Source organism: Melopsittacus undulatus, chromosome 3 (assembly GCF_012275295.1).
Source record: "Melopsittacus undulatus isolate bMelUnd1 chromosome 3, bMelUnd1.mat.Z, whole genome shotgun sequence".
NCBI lineage: Eukaryota > Metazoa > Chordata > Aves > Psittaciformes > Psittaculidae > Melopsittacus > Melopsittacus undulatus.
Window position 1 is genome coordinate 42,571,736 of NC_047529.1, and position 18,280 is coordinate 42,590,015.

An 18,280-nucleotide genomic window follows, 5' to 3' on the forward strand; every position below is an offset into this window, starting at 1 on the left:
CATCATTAAGAAAATGAAGTTAAGCCTCCTCCACCTGAAGCAGCATTTACAACCTGTTAGGGTCATAAATGTCACAACAAATTCTTCATAAAAATGGTATTGCTGCCCAACCTTTTATAAAAAGATCCATGCAGAAAACAAAGCACATTGTGAAATTCTCTGTCCTGAAATGGGCACTATGGATCTAGACAGATATAGCAAGATAAAGATGGAGTGCAGCATGCTGGAATTTATAGTCTTTATAGGCATTTTTTAGAGTCTGTGATTGTGGTAGTGGAAAGAATGGGCTGAATGTTGCTCATAAAGTGAAATTTGGGCATCTCACTGATACAAAGAAAAATGCATTGTGAACAGGTCATCCATTCTTTTTCTATCACAAAATACTGTGTTACTGAAAATTGTCCTGTTCATAGCAACCCATAAAAACTAAAACTGTGGGGAACTTTTTATGTATATGAGCAGTTTTTTTAGCTTTTTAATAATTATTTTGATATTTAATGCAGTTTTGATGATGTGTCATTATTGTTGAGCATAAAAGTTTTTAATGTTTTTGTGATCACAGTACCTTACAGCTTTGCAGGTAAACTGTATTTCTTGGAAATGTGCTAGTCCTTACCATTTTGAAAATCATATTGAGAGGCTGAATTAGCAATGCAAAGGCAACTGCGATTCATCTTACTTTACTGTGCCAAGTTCTGGGCTCCCCAGTGCAAGACATGGACATAATGGAATGATCCCAGCAAAGAGCCAGAAAGTTGCTTAGGGAATTGGACCATCTGATATGCCAGGAGAGGCTGAAAGAGCTGACACTATTTTGCTTCGAAAAGAGAAAGCTCAGTGGGGATCCTATCAATATTAAAAATTCCTGAGGGAATGGGGAGTAAAAAAGACTGAGCCAAACTCTTCTCAGTTGTGTTCAGTGACAGGACAAGAAGCATGAGAGAAAAACTAAAATACAGCAAATTCCATTTAAATACAAAAAAAAAAACAAAACAAAAAAAAACTTCACTGTTAAAGTGATTGAATGCAACAGGCTCAAGGAGTCTCCATTCTGGCAGATGTTCAAAATGCAACTGCATGTGGTCCCAGGGAACCTGCTAGAGCTGATCTTGCTCTGACCAGGGGATTGAACTAGATGATCTAAAGAGGCCCCCATATCAGCAATGTTAATAGTATTATGAGTAAAAATTTGTATTATTTAAGTATTTACAAAAGCAGAAAAGTTTTATCATGCTGAAGAAGCCATGGTAAGATTTGCATTCAGATTTTTGTGTAAATAGTTCTGAAGTTACTGAAGATATCTTCTAGGGGAAGGAAGGGTATTTTAATTAGAATTATGGTGGAATATAAAATGCTTTAACCCTTAATGAAAATAAAGTCCAGTAAATTTCTTTTCTTTTGATAAATGAAATAAGTTACAGCAAACGTTCCACAGTTCAGTGCAAAGCTGATTTCATGTAGTTATATGGGAAGCAGCATCTATTCACATGAGGATCTAATCACAAAATGGTTGGTTTACAGTGAAAGCAACTGTTCAATATTGAAACATGGGAAGAGTGGTTTGACTCTTTTCACATTTCATTAGCCTTTATTTGAACTTGTTACTGTAAAGGTTTTGATATTATACTTAGTGGCATGTCTGACCTTCCTTTGTTAGATCTATCCGGGTTCAGTGGAGTTAATGCAGGTGATTGAAGATTTTATACACATTGTTGGAATGGGAATGATGGACTTTCAGAATTCATACCTAATGACTGGAAATGTAGGTAAGAAATAGGAATTTCTTCTATCAAATTTATGACCTATTGAAATCAGAAATTGCAAGTATGTACTATAAGGTTGCTGCTTTGATCACAATCAAGAATGGCCTCTCTTCTTCCTCCAGATTATCTCTGTTGCTTGGTTATCTCCCTTCTGGTTTAACACATTTGGTATGCCTTACACATTCAACTTCTTTTTAATTGGATCTCAAGATCTAATTAAAGTTTTGGACTCCAAAGAAAAATCAGAAAATACCAGAATATATGAACTGGTATATGTTTAAGAATTTCCAGGATATACAATATTTCAATGGTAATTTAGAAAATCATGTTAATTAAGATAATAATGATATACTTAATAGCTTGAAAAATCTTTTTTTTTTTGACAGTATCTCTTTTAATATTCTGTTCTCCCAAAGAACAGTTTTTTCATGTTATAGTGTAATATAATCAGCGTAGACAGATAAATAATAATTAAAAATTTAGTTTCCAGAATAATTTAAGACTATAGAGCCTTACATCAGTTCTTTCTATGTATGACAATTTCAAAATTTTATTCAGATTCAGTTTCCAAACATTTTTTTTTTTTTGGCACTGGAGAGTTGTCAACAATATAATCAAATAATAACAAACATCAAATAAAAAAGTGCTTCGCAACTGAATTCCAGTTATTACAGCCATAAATGCTTCTGCAATATTGCAGCATTTTATTAAAAATTCAACCAAAAAAGTTAGTTTGAAAAGCTATTTTCTCAGCATTTCATCTTTGCTTGTTATCTTCTTTATTCAATTAACTTTCTATAGCTGCATTTTCATGATGCCAGGAAAGTATTAGGTAGCTGTATGAAATGGACAAATTCAAAAGATATGTTTTTCTGGTAGCAAAGCTTCTGTTTGCAATGCATTTTTTTGGATTTTCAGTTAGCATCTTCCTGTATGTGTATATCAATCAGTTCTTCAGAAAGTCATTAAAGTTAGTTAGAAAATACAGTTATTTAGAAATTAGTTGGCAGAATAAAGAAGGGAAGTTTTTCAGCTGTTCCTATTGCAAGTCTAACTTGCTGTGTGATAACAAATATTTATTATTGGTCTCTGGTTCATATTTAGAGTGACTGGAAACACGAGCCCTTGCAAGTCATAGCCTTGTATTGGAGACATATCAAAGAACTCACCAAAACCAACTCTGGCGGTCTTAAAATGTTTAAAACTTTTCAGTAGACAGCATGGGGATCTTCAGCTTTTAACCAGTGATTTATTATTTCTTTCGTTTACTGTTTGTGCTGTAACAACACTTAAAGCTTCTTCCAAGTTGTCAGTCCTTCATTATGCTAGACCCAGCATGAATTTATGAAGAAAACTATCTTTGTTGAAATGTTTATTTTATGGCAGTTTTATGACAAAATAAAAAGATAAGATTATTTAAAGAACACAGCCCATGCTGCTTGCCATGTTGTACTGCATTCTGATCTGTTTGTCCTCTGGAAAACTGAGAAAAAAAAAATTCACTGGAAAATGTTTTAAGAAGACACATTCAAATAATCTTTGTCTCTACATATTCATGGTTTCAAATAGTTAAAAACAAGGACTTTCTGATTGAACCAGAAACTATGCTATGCTCTGGCTAATCTAGATAATTGCATAATTTTAACAGTCTCTTTTTTATTATCCTTCTCTTCCCACATGTAAGATATTTTTAGGCACTCAGGAGTAAATCTGTTCTTAACTATATAACCGTCAAAGGAATAGAAAGAAACAGAGAAAAGTAAAATTCATGTATAGGTTTATTCTGACAACCTAGCTCTGTGATTTGACATACTGGTGTGTTTATCCTCTCATTATTTGTCAATCATCAAAAAAGGACAGCTTCACTGCTGTGCAGCTCATTGACCAGAATACTTGCCCTCAGGTGAAATGATGAGATGGGGACTCAAGATTGTTATCAGCAAGAAGTATTTTCTTATTTTTGTAAACAAGGAAGGAATGTATCTGGAATAATTCAGTTTTAATGTAGTTATCCTCAGGGGGGCTGGCATAACTGTCTGACTTACTAGGTACTCAGAACTCAGGGAATGTTTATGTTGATCTCAACTGAGAGGAATGAGCTGTGAGGTTGTTGTCTTGTCTTCACTTTAATTCTGCTGTACCAACAAGTGTTTAAGAATGTCTGTGGTCTTACTTTATTATTTGCAATAAAATAGCAAACACATTTCATTCAGGAAGAAGATATGTGCATAAAGGAGGACCAAGTTTTATATATTAATCTTCAAATAGAGCTATCCAATACTTACTCCATAGCTATTTGACAAAATATTCCTTCAGATATTTTAAATGCCTTTTGTAGTATTTTTCATTTTAAAGTCACTTCACAGTTCAGATATATGTGAAAAAGGATTCTGTACTAAAGATGAAATACTGCTTCTTATCAGAAAAAAATCCAGTTCTTCAGCAAATTTCACACTATATTAAGGTTTTTGTTTCCTTCTACTAATTTCAGTTTACAAGTTCATTTCTAATTGATTGGCACTATAGTGGCTCATATACAATTTAAACATCTAATCATGTTTGACAGGTATGCTAATCTCCTGAGATCCCTCACAGATGGTATTGTATTTTATCCTTCTTTCAAGGTACAGAAGCACGTAGCTATGTTTTAACAAGTTATTACACAACAGCTACACTGCAGTGACCATCCACTGCATATTCACAGCTCATGACACATGGGAAGTTATGAAAGTTACATTAATGGTATGGTAGGCTAGACCATACCACATTATTATACATCTGAAAGTAGTTAAGAAATTCCATAAGGACATTTGCCATGCTACTGTTAAACTTTTCAGTGCGGTGGCCTTTATCTCAAATTTTTCATTGCTTCTGAACAAAATATCAGAAACCAGTTACAAAACCAGTTACAAACCCAGATGATCTGTGCTTTGGGGTTCATTTAAGCAGCTCAATCAAATCAAATGCATTACCATTAACGTGGAGCCCATGTCCTCTTTGATCTTCTCACAAGGACTGAGAATATGCTATGAAAATATTAACAAATGTAAAAGCAACAATTTGCTCTGATTGATACTGCATGGCTGGGACAGATGGTATTTGTTTTCTTTGTGTGTGCTCAGTTCTATATTATATTCCTCTAGGAAATGTTTAGGTGAAATAAAAGCCTCTCATAGGGGATGGAAGCCTCCTTCCTCATCCTGCTCCTTCTCTTCTTCTTCCTCCTTCTCCCTCTCCACTTCCTTCTCCTCTTCAGGACCTGCTGAGTACACGAAAAGGATAGTGTGAAATAGCATCTTGTGCTACCACACAGTGTCCCTGAATTAGCTGAAAGCACAGACCCACCTGCAAGGTTACAACATGCAGTGGGAGAAAAGCGTTTAAACCATATTACCATTCTATGTTAATTACTTGCTTTCAGATTTCTGTTTTAAAAGGTGAGTTACTGATTTTAGATCAGAGAATTTATCTTGGCTTTTAACAGCCTTGTGAACTTTTTTGGAGAGCTAAAAGCCTAAGCAGATCCACCTAAGGGCTTTGGGTGATTAGGGGGTCACATCACCAGTATACTATTAAGAATTTTGAAGAAACGTACTAGAAAGTGGCTAAATTGCTATCAAGAAATATAAAGGGAGCAGTAACTAGGAGACACATATTTCTATGGCAAATTAGGATTTTTTCGTAGAAGAAAATTTTCCCTCTTGTGAAATAAATTTCATTAGCAGCAGCCAAAAAAATGGAGTCTCTCTCTGTCAAAAAATAAGGCTTACAGCTCTTAGAAGGTATTAGAAGGAACATCAAATAATCTTGAAGTGCAGTGTGTTTTCATGGATTTTATTTAGAAGTGACAGAAAATAAACAGAATTTTCAACATTAGAAAAGCTACTTTGTGTTAATGTTAATGAGTACTGATGTTTGAGAGATCAGTGATGTTCCAAAATATGCAGATATCACTAAGTTACTTATAGTAGTCAAAGAGAGGAAAATCTGAAGATCCGCAGGAGGTATAGCAAACTGAAAAGAGAGTATCTACTGGCAGATAAATTCAGTGTCGACGAAGTATGAAGAGGGACTATTTCACACCATACGTAATGTATGAATCCAAGAGAATTCAGTAAAATCCCATAGTAGCTTTTGAGCAGAGCTCAGAGAAAAACAGAATTAGTGTGCAAAAAAAGCAGCCTAAAGAAGGTAAAGATTTGGGAAGTGGGGTTTTTTTACTTTGTTTTGGGTTTTTTGTTGTTGTCTGGATGTTTGGAGTTTTTTTTTTTTTCAGTAGCCATCATTCGCAATGCCCTTTTCAATTGAGATTATATGGTTGTGATTCATTTCACTTTCTTTAAGCATCACAAAGTTAGCCAAAGTTACACTAAGCTTCCTTTATATTCAAGGGAAACTACTGCTCACGAGAGCAATCCATACCATCTCAGACATCTAAAGTAAGGGCATGGGTTGTGTTCTGGAAGTTTTTCTACTGGCAATGAAAACCTCCTAGTGACTAGCTTAGGCTTGAATGATTTATGCCATCTATAGCAAAGAGGTTTACCTTGTGAGTAAATAAAACCTGTGAAAACAGAAAGATTCAGAGCTGCATGATAAAAAAATATAAAATAACAGATTGATAACTGAAATGATTATATAAAAAAGTAAGACTTGTAGATCATGTAAACTGTAGATCCTGTTCATACTCTCTAGAAACTTCTCCACATTATATTGTTATTATATTATCCTAATAGTGTCTGCCTAGTCTGCTTATCTTTTTTTTGTCAGAGTTAGTCATGTGTATCTTAAATGCAGCACTCAAGATCCTCTGACTCATATATCATAAATATGGCACTGGACTAATATATACAAAGAGTCTAAATTTGTTTTAATATTTGAAAGGGTCTTTTTTAAAAATATATTTTAAAAGTCATTTAAAAAAGACCCCACAGCATTGATACTAATTTATCCAAAGGTGTAAGGAAATGTTTAACATTTTCAGTCAGGAAACAACTATTTTAATAACTATGTACACATATACTCAGAATTAATTTGCAATGAAATTACTACTTGTTCTGAGGCTGCATAATGGTAAAGCACAGTATTGTGAATTTAGAAGTGGATATTTGTGGTTATTAAAAACTCAGTTGGTGAATTTTAAACATTTTGTCCCAATAGAAAGAAAATTGGGCCTGTCAGAAAAATTAAAATCCGAATTCCATAGAATGGCCCAAAACAGCCATTCAGATCTTTTTCCTGTTTCCTTCAAATTATTCCAGAATACTGTGTTTTTGCAAAGCAAAATTTAGGTCGACAGCCTTATTATACTTGTAATTTTTAAGAAGGTGAATGGGAATCATTTTTGTAGTGCATCAAACTTCATGTGTAATTCCTATTTAATAATTATTATGTTTGCTTTGTCAAGAACAAATTTTATCAAGAAAAAAAAATAAATGAGTTTGCAAAACAAATACATTCTTAATAGATATAAAGACACAAGTCCCCTTCAGTTCACAGGGTATTTGTAGTCTCTTCAAATTGCTACATAGCTTTTGAATAACAACCAATATTTAGCTAACAATCATTTTTTATATTTTATTACATAATTTTGCTATATAGACTTTTGCTACTTTCTGTTATCTTAATATCCAATTTCTTCTCAAAACAGCCTGAAACAGTCAATGCCCATCATCTTTCAGGCTAGAATCAGCTTTTATGAATGTGACTATAAACATGAATCAGAAAGGACCAAGTGCATGCTTGAGAACTGTCCACAGTTGCCCATACTGTTTAATTCCTGGCACCTACCCAAACAATGTCAAGGCACGGTTCAAGGGGTAGTCCCATGTAAGAAACCAGTCCTGGTAGGCATAATTAATGTTTTTCTCACTGTACTGTGCTGCATAGTTGGTCATACTTTGTTATTGGATAGCAGGTATGGTAGTCAGAGCAGCTGTAAATAAGTTCTGCCTTCTCTCCCTTTTCACTTACGACTTTGGCTCCTGGTCCTAATCCTCTGTTTCACACTGAGATGTAGCCCACCAGTCTTTCCTGCCCCAAACTTGCATTCTGTGAGTTGAAATGAAAGTGGAAATCTGTCACATTTCTTACTTCACTCTGCAAAAAATTATCCACTTCAGCTCCCAAGACTCATACACAGCCAGTGTCACCAACCTGTTTTCCTATTCTTTATTTCCCCTAAAAAATACATAAGTTTCTTGTAGCTAAAGGCTACCAGAAAAGACAGTTTTCAGAGAAAAATAGACAAAAAGATAGGAAAGCTACAGAGAAAGGTCAATTGGAATTGTTTTATACTCCTTTATACTTCTGCTCACTGTATATTCGTATACTTTCCTTTGCAGCCTCAGCATTTCCTTGATCAGATCAATAGGTTGTCTTTCAGAAGACTCAAGCTTTCTCCATTGATCAAACAGGAAAATCTTCATGCACACTTTGAAGGTCTCATTCATCCTAGCACCTGACTGTGTCTGAAGTAAATGCTTGAGAGCTCATATTTCTTTCTCAATATCAAATAAGCTCATTAAATGATTCCTGTTCCTTGAAAACTTAGCTGTGAACAGTGCATAAAAGGGTAGATTTTTTTCTCTTTTTCTAAATCTGCATACTCAGTGATCCTGAGGAAGCATCTCAGTTACTTAAGATTAAGAATTACTAATATAAAGAAAATGTGTATATGAATCTTTAGTAAATGATCTTCAAAATGTGGCTAAAAAAAATCTAACTTAATTCTATTGCTATATTCTAAATAATAGTAGTAGTTCAGCAGTTAGTTTTTTCTATTTATTAATTAACCTTAATGGTAAAGCTGAATAAATTAACCATTCAGTGTTTTAAATGGATGCTGTAGGAAATGTAGGAAACTGGAATAATCTAAGGTGTTTCCCTTAGCTGCTTTATACTAAGTAAGATACAGTGGAGTAAAAGGTTCTAATGAAGTGGAAACTATAAAACATGCAGACATCCAGGATTCAGTCTAATTAAAAAAAGACAAACACCACCACCTAAAACAAAAAGCAGTGTCTGAAGCCATTCTTGGAAATAACTTTTTACAGATTTTAAATATATGTAACTTAGATTCTTTTATCATTCTTAAATTTCTATCTCTAAACTCTTTACTGATTTACTCTGTTTATAGACCTCTTTTTACATGAGCAATTAAAAGCTGATATTTTCTAAAGGGATCATCTGTTTTATGACAGGCCACTTTTTTAACAGGTGAACAGAAGTGTTGCCCTGAGAAACTAATTATCTGATTTTATTTACTCCTTTGCCTCTGACAGCTGTATCTTTAGGTTACTCCCAGCAATTTCCAAGTAGAATGAGGCTTAAGAGGATAGAAATTAAGAGTCATTGGTGGTAGCTTTGCATTAATGAAGTAAATGCACACCCAAGAGGCAATAATCATATTCAGTGAAGTATAGTGTCAATACATTCCAGACAATACAGTCCATCCCTTAAACAGGGGAGGCACCAGAGTGCCACACTCAGATAAGATGCAGTTCTGCACAGACTGATGACTCATTATGGGATTTTGTGTCCCTGTAAGGCAGACACCACAAGAACGTTCAGCCAGCATCTGGCGGTACACCAGCTAGAGGTGGTCAGTTAGAGATGGTGTGGCTAAGTACTGTAAATAGCAAAGTTCGCCATCAGTTTTAATGAATTCTACAGGGTTTTGTTACTCACCACTGAAAATAAAAGAAAATTACACAGAATGAAATTAAAAATCCACAAAATATAAATTAGTTAAAATAGGAATAAAGCCAAGGAAACATGCTTTCATCTGGTAAAAACTAGCAAAATCAGTGGAAATAGACTGATTTCCTATCAAATAAAGCAAAAAAGTGAGAGAAAGATCTAGTTAGAGTAATAGACAAATCAGCATTCTGTGACAATTCTGTGAAGACTGTAGGTTTTATTTCCAAATAGCAGTACAGATTTGCCTTTTTCAAAATGTATACCCTGCAAGTAGCATAACAGATGCTTCCTGGAAGTTACATGATGCCCAGTGAAAATTTAGATTGGATATTAGTAAAATATTCTTCACCAAGAGGGTGATCAGTTACTGAAACAGGCTTCCCAGAGAAGTGGTTGAATTACTGCTCCTGGAAGCATTAAAACAAACATGTAGAGGAGGCATTTGGTGGTGTAGTTTAGTGGTGGACTTGGTAATGGTTGGACTTGATTATCTTAAAGGTCTTTTCAACCTAGTTGGTTCTATGATTCTATGATAATGAGATAACAAACTGGATAAGCATTTCGTATTTTTTTCAAGTTTTGTGTGTTAGTGGATTATTAATAGCAGAGAAAAAGATTTTTATGGTAAATAACTATTTTAGCAGTGGAACTATAAGATATTGTTGAGATCAAATGTCAAAGCCATGTAAACATAGGCAGATATAATTCTGAGTAATTATGTTTCCGCCTGTTTTTTAATATGAAGAATTGGAGAGTATATAGACCACAGATACTCTGCAATTCTATTAAGGTCAGGTTATACAATGGTGACAGAGCTAACCATGTCAGTAAGATCAGTTCAAAGCATCCCAAAGATTTGCTAAAATCAAGAACAGGGTCTGAAAGTTATGAAGTGTCTTTTGTACCTTGTGATTTCTAAACCCATAAATTCATTCATTTCATGGTTTTTGTTTTGCTTATCTTTGACTTCAGCTGTGAGTTTTAGGACCCTATTTGTTGCTCTGGCTCAAGGCTGAGATAGGGGATCTTTGAGGTTTGTGATACAAATCAGAGGATTGTTCTATTACGGGTGAATATAGCTTCCCATCCTTCTCCCCCAATGGAAAATTTCAAGAGAATCTCTGAAAAAAAAAATTATTTTTTTTCCCTCCTCCTCCTCTAAGTCTTTGCAGTGCTAAGAAAAATGCTTTCTCACTCAAAAACTTCGGTACAACTCTATGGCCTGCAGCGCTTGAATGATACCAGATGCAAGGAGAGCAAATGCTTAAATTGCCCATCAGCGGTACCAAATAGCTTGATATTGTTGTGGTTCTTTTTCTTTTTTTTGTTTTAACAAACACTCTCCACATACATTGAGGTATGCAGTCAGCCACAGGTAGATTTTTTCTGTAAAATAAGAATATAGTTTGGGAAATGATCTTACAGAAAAGAAATTAGATCTCATTACATGAATGACTTTTCATATAATCTATAGTTCAAAGCTTATGCTGTTATTTGATGACTATTATTTTGTGGTAATTTTTCCTAACTTACAAGGTCTTCCACTTTCTCATGGTTTAACCCCAGCCAGTAACTCAGAACCACACAGCTGCTCTCACTCTTCCCCCCATCCCTCCCCCCAGCTCCAGGAGGGATGGGGAGGAGAATGGAAAGAAGGTAACTCCCATGGGTTGAGGTAAGAACAGTCCAGTAACTAAGGTATAATACAAACCACTACTGCTACCACCAATAATAATAATGGTAAGGGAAATGGCAAGGGAAGAGAATACAACCACTCACCACCCACTGACCAATACCCAGCCCGACTGAGCAGTGATCTAGCCCTTCTGCGTAGCTGCCCCCAGTTTATATACTGGGCATGACGTGCTGTGGTATGGAATGCCTCTTTGTTTAGTTTGGGTCAGGTTCTGTCTCTGCTTCCTCCCAGCTTCCCCTCCTCCCTGGCAGAGCATGAGACTCCTTGGTCACATTAAATATTACTGAGCAGCAACTAAAAACATCGGTGTTATCAGGGCTGTTCCCAGGCTGAAAGTCAAAACCAGAGCAGTGCACCAACTACTAAGAAGGAGAAAAATGACTGCTACTGCTGAACCCAGGACATACTTTTAGTGCCAATTTCATTAGTTAATAGTTAGCAGCACTAGTTATATGCAATTTTCTGGTAATTTATTGTTATAAAAATCTTACAGCCTCACTGTCTTCCATTACTCAGTACTCAGGTGTCTTGAAAGGAGGTAGATTTCAAGTACATCCATGGGAAAATAGTATATTATTATAGTAAGTTGTCCAGAAATTACTGTCTCTGGTCTCGTTGTAGAGTGGCTTACCTGGAATGTGAGCTGATCTCAAAGGTAAATAATTGGAAACCCATTTATATGTGTATAAATTGTGCCCTTTGGTGAAACATACTTCTTCCCTATATTGGCACCAAAATCTCATCTCCAATAAAGCAGAGGAATGAAAAGAGACTGGCCTGCCCAAGGGGAAGGAACTGTGGGACAGTAATCAGGATGATTGGATCTTCAGGGATTGGAAGTCAGGCAAGCTGCTGCATCTGTGCATACAAGATTTCTCTCATTTCTGAGGGAAGCATTTATCAAAAATACAGCAAGCTTATCCCCTCCTTTCTCATTTTTACCTCAAGAGGGTACAATATGTTCATAAAGATTAAAGGGAATGTCTCATTTTGCCATTAAGTATCTTAGATTCTTCATTGCAGAACCATAGAATGAAAGTTTTTAATGCTCATTTAGCTTTGAAAATGGCATCACTATCTAGGCAATGAAAAATAATGGTCTCCATTCACAGTCAACAATGCACAAAGAAAAGTTAATTTTTTGCAAAATGACTGTCATTTAACTTTGCAAATTGAGCTTACACCTGTTCCTTGGATGAATAGTTCCACTACTACAAAACATGGCCAGTGATTTTATACTACATTGTCTATTTTACATTCATGGTTGCACTTAGAAATAATTTTCAGAAGTTAAAATTATAGATATCCAAATCTCTTATAAACTCAAATGAGACTGCACATCAATAGGGTAAAACATTCAAATACGACACTAGTTCATCTACTTGGAAATGGTATTCAACAGCAAAGCTTAGAGAAGGTTGAAGTGTTTATGTTTACCCTGTTTATCATTTGATTTGACAAGATATTAGAGGGAGTTTGCTGAATATATATGTTTGTTTTTTAAATGTACTTGAAGAGTACATTTAGGGATTTTCTTTTAAAGGTTAGAAAATAAAGAGGCAAGTGACTGTGTAGGAATTTAGTCATTTTTCATTCTTGTAGGCATTTGTTAGAATATTTTCTTGTGTTCATAATTTTGTTAATCTGTCAACTATCTAACAGCATATTTGTTCATGAGCTTTTTAGTTTGAGGGATTCTCTGTCTAATGAGTCACATGTGCATTTTTTATAATTTTTCTTTTTTTTTTCTGCTATAGATATAATTTCTCTTGATAACATCTGCTGCTGGATCCAGATTTTTACCTGTCACTCAGCAGTCTCTATTCTCACATTAATCTGCACTGTAACTGATGTTAACAATGTTTAAAGTCTTTCCTAGCCATAGCTGGGCATGAAATGGGATTGTTCAGTCTGCGGGGCAGGAAGGGGAGGGTTTGTTTTGTTTGGGTTTTGGGGTGGGGGGTGTTTAGATTTTCTTTTTTAGATTTAGTCCTTCCCTGGAATAAAGCCAAACCTTCCATTAAACCAGTTTAAATAAAGTTAGGTTACCTCCCAGCTGTGGTGGACAGTTATCACAGCTAAGCTAAGAATGGCTAAATTGGCAAAACATTGTTTTGTTTCTTCACAGCATTTGAACCTCTTGGTGGTACAAAACATTAAGACACAGTGTTTATATTGCCATCTTAATATTTTACGTTGAAATAGTTTCATTTGTTAGAAGGTCCTTTCCAACCCTATTCTATGATTCTAAGTATCTAAATGGGTAGGATTTTTTTCATTCACATCAAGTCTATCGAATATTGAGGTTTGGGCTAAAGCTGAAAATTATTCTGTAGATGGTGGCTACGGTTTTCTCAGGAATGTAAGAAAAGCAAGGCCAAGATGCTGTTCCAATGAAGTGTCCTTGTTTTCAATTTAATCATCTGGGCTCAGGAATTTAATCTGTGGCAGAAAGAACTAAACCTGAAGAAAGGCATAATATAAACATTCTAGAAGCATAACCTAAACATAGTAGTTCATTATTAAAAAGCCCTAGTAATAACTTATTTAAACATACTTGCATGTTTCTGTTCTGCTTTTCTCCTATTTTATATATGATTTCCAATCTTACATACCTCTGTTGCATAATAAAGTTTGCTTATTCCTATTTATATGATTAAACTAGCTGCTTTACTTAACTGATTTTACTTCTTATATTGCTTGTGCCAAATTCTCATCAGTTCTATTTTTAAGGTTTACATGAATGTTGGTGTAAGTTTAGGGAAAAAAATTCTTCTGTGTCCAATTAATTTCTTACTGAAAGCAGTGCAACCAGAATCTTGTCTCAGCACATGTACTGAAAGTCTCATTTGCTGAGTGGTGACATTGAGCACCTTTTGAAAATGCTCCATTATCATTCAAATGTCCCTTTGCAATAAAAATAGTGTAAATGTACAACTCAAATTTTTAAATCTTCAGGATTTAATTAATAGACACAGTTCATATCCAGTTAGGTCCAGATTATGCAGTCCACATCTGTGCTTCTACAAAAAAGTTACTGCTTTGAAATATTATTACAAAATTTAGCATCCTTACACTGACCCTTAGCTTTGTTCTGCTTTCATTCAGTTTAGAAATTTTGTTATGAATGTTTGCCACCAGAGTGCAGTTAGTTTAGTTTCCAATAAAGCACCATTTAGATGTTTTGTGAGTAAGGACAGAAAACCCATTTAGTACATCAAAAATACCCTATAAAAGTAATAGCACTGTAAAAACTACTCAGATAGTGGAAAAAACTAAAGGGAAAAAAATAAAAAAAAAGGCAAGCAAATTTTTGGGTAAAAATGCCATAATCAAGCTATGGTGGGGGAAAAGGATAATGTAAAATGGCACTTTTTGATTGTCTAGTTCTTTAAGTATGATTTGAGCTAGGAAACCCACCTTGACTGTGGATGTTAATTTGTAAGTGATCAAATACTATAGGAAGCTAAGAATTTTTTTTTTTGCTGTTTTTTCTGGCTATGTCCTAAAGCTAACTGTGGAGATAATGACAGTTATCTTAAACATGCATGGCAGTAACAGCAAAACTAGACTTGGGTGTAGAATACATAATTCTGAATGATTTTGCAAAAGTAAAAGTAAAGATTATTTTCAAACAGAATTAGCAGAAATTTTCAGTGAATTAACAGCTTCTCTGGCATTTAAATTCAATCAACATGTGATAGTGCATTCAGGTACAAGAAGTTAATAAAAGCAATTATGTTGCAATGTTGGTTCCCAAAAACTAGAGTTCAGTAGAAACCAGAAAGTCCATCACTGCTTCTTATTTCCTTATTTCATATTTAAAATACTCAATTTAAAAAGAATTTACCATGTTTGGGTTTTTTATGTTTTTTATGAACTAGCATGCACAAACAGTCTGGAGTAAACTCTTTCCACTTTATATCATAAATATTATTGAGTTTTCTGGAGTATTGCACATTGTAGAACCAGATTTTAACTTTATAGAGCTTCTACCTACAGGCAATATTCCCAGGAAATAAAGGATATTTAGCCAAAGCAATATAGTTTCAATTTTGGGGACTCCTATTCTGAATTATTTTTCATAAGCATACTGTGATGAACATCATAAGAAATGAAAGAAATAACAATAGCATTAAAACTAAAATTTATATTGGAATAACTGTAGCAGAAAATAGTTTGCATATTGGATGTAGTGGCAAAGAGACAACAGAGTTATATCAGGTGTATACATTAGTATTGAAAATGTTGCAGAGCCAGGCCTGGTGATGGCTCCTTTTGATGGCATCTGTTGTGCCTCAGGAAAACCAGAGATGTTTTTTTATTCACAGTAGTTTCTACAGATTAACTGTCCAAAGTGGTTGTTCTCTATTGCATGCAAAAACCAAAAGTGAAGGCACTTTAAGGGCATCTGAAAAGTTGGCCTGAATGCAAATAGATTTTTTAAAAATTAGAAGCCTATCTTCTGCAGGTGGAATACTATGTCATATCGTAAGTATTTTGACCAGATTCTGATTGGCTTTGACCCTGAATTCAAAATAATGTACTTGCATTTTATGTACTTGGTTGACAGCAAGGGTTACCTCAGTATTCCTAAAATGCTGTTTAAGTTCACTATGCAATATATACAAAATTCAGATGATTTTTTTAAAACCCTGAGAAGGCAACACAAAGAACCCTTTGGCATCTTTATCTTTCTCTGTCAAATACACTCAAAATTAATGGTAATGTAAGGCAACTGAATTCAGACAAAGGAAAGAGGAATGACATAACATTTTTTCAGCTGACTAGCTGACTCCTAGTTTTCATTCCTTTCTTAGTTACTTGGATCTTTTTGATTCCTCCTTCTATAATTTTGATAAACATGAAAGGCCTCTCATCTGCAGGGAGTGGGAGGGAAGAAGCAGGGGGAGCTGGAGATGGGATGACCAGAATTGGATAACAAGAGCTAAGCACAAGGTCCATGTGCCATAGTGATTCATGTGATTGTGTTATAACAGCTCATAATAACCAAGCTCTGTCATTCTTTATAGGCCAAATTTTCTAGCTAGATTTTTTTAAAGCATCTCCTTATTGTGCAGTTGGTTATTCAAATGTCTATAATAATTCTGAGATATCTGTCCTGAGTTATTAAAGTTAATTTAGGATTCAACTACGTTAACAAATAAATCAAACTCAGTATAATTAGTATCACTTATTACTTATATTGCATAGTGTCTATATGTCCCACTGAGGTACTGAATTTTTGTTCTGCCAAGGAAAATGTAAACAATCTAAATAAAGCATGTGTGCATTATCCTAACAATTAGATTTCACAGTACCCCAGGACAACTTTTTACAATCCCTTAAACAAATCTTAATCCTCTTTATCTCCTCCATGGAGAGCATTCAAGATGAATTAGACATGCCTCCAGAAAACAAAGACCTAGTTACAAATTCCTGTGAGGAAGGTTAGACTCATAGCGTGAACATGAAACTGAGACACAGAAGACCTGTGTTTCTAACAGTTCTGTTTCAGATTTTCTGCATGACTTTGCTCAAGCCTCTCTTGAAGGCATTTACCATGTAGACATTTCAGTACCATCTTATCAGATGCTAGGTTCAGGGAGAAGCAGGGGTGCTCTGTGAAGGAAACCAAGAGATGATAGGGCGTGCACATTGGCCTTGCTGGCAAAGATGAGGCTCCACAGCACGCAAACAAGAAGAGCAGAGGTCTGTGATGGAAACTAGGCACAGCTAATATGCCAGATCACCAGGCAAGCCCATGGTGATGAGTCAGATCTGACGTCAAGCCAGGAAGTCAAGTCACAGCATCACAGCGAGGATCTGGTTTCTGCAAGCCCTCAGTGATAAGGCAGGTCCTTGATCTTGGCACCAAATTCATAGATCAAGGCTCAGATAATCAGAATGTATGGCCATGCACAACCACAGCTGGTTCAGATTAAGCATAGCTCCTGAATGAATTGGCACAGACCCCCACCTCTCACAGTTCTTTTGACACTAGTCTGATCTAAGTTACGAAGTCACATTATATTGGAGCCTATAACTGAGCATGGGCAGCTGAAGCTATAGAGGTGTGTGGGGCGGGGGGGTGCACTATCTTACAACAGTTTAGTCTCCAGACTGAATACAAAATTCAAAATGGAAGATATCCACTAGAGAATTAATTTCACACTGGCCAGAAAATGCTAATATGAATTCTTTCTGTCTCCTATATTAATGGAATCAATAATTTAGCAAAGCACTAATTTGAGGCATCTCTCAGTTACCTGAAATGAAGTAAGCAAACCTACCTTTCTTCTGAACCCTGGGCTTATGTACTGTGCCTGTTGGCAAATTAATATTGAAATACAGTTTTGGTCCTCCTTGCCTCCTAGATAGCTCAGGTTTTGATGGTGATAGCTTTGAATCTTAATAGATATCCTCATCCAAGGTGAGGAAGGTATGGTTTATCATGCCCTCAGATGGGTAACTCCTCTTCAGAGAGGGACCTAAAATTACATGCAGATCTTCCTAATTCAAGTGGTCAAAACATTAGTTCAGTAGACTAACAGTCAGTGTTCAGACAGTAGTGCTTTCTCTGCCTTGACCAGGTTTGAAAAAAAAAAAAAAAGCCTCTGCAGATGCATTTAATGAGGGGACCAGTCTGGTCTGTAAACATAGCTACAGGCTTGAGCTTTTCTTGGATCTTACCTGCTGCTCTAATTTCTCAGTCTTAATGGAGCGGAAATATAAAGCAAGGGCTGAGATGCTCTGATTGGAACAGTTCTGGGAAGGCAGGTGGATAAATTTTGTACATGCCTGGTGAACTGCTGTGAAAACAAGGGACACTTGCAAGCACTTCCTCTATATCTACTATTTTGCAGAATATGGTGTTTAATCAGGCTTCTCTTTTTAGGATTAATTAACCACTTTTATAATATTAATGTTCTGAGATTCTATGACAGAGTTCTCTCAGTTTTGATTTGCTCATAGTTGTATCTGAAAGTTCTTCGAGGTGCCATTTTGTATGATCTAAAAAAATGTTCAGTAATAAAATATAATAGATCGGTTTCTAGTCCACCACTAAAAGCTGTAATTAGGAACATATATCAATTCACATGCTTTGTTTCCCCTGTGT

General features: G+C 35.3%; 1 protein-coding gene across 1 annotated transcript in view; it reads left to right on the forward strand.

The window, feature by feature from the left end:
* The window catches only part of ADGRB3 (adhesion G protein-coupled receptor B3), a 461,694-nt gene that overhangs the window by 236,601 nt on the left and 206,813 nt on the right, over positions 1-18,280 (forward strand). The window contains exon 11 of the mRNA XM_013130073.2: positions 1,658-1,766. Coding sequence (XP_012985527.1) covers positions 1,658-1,766 — 109 coding nt within the window. The remainder of the gene's footprint in view (positions 1-1,657; positions 1,767-18,280) is intronic.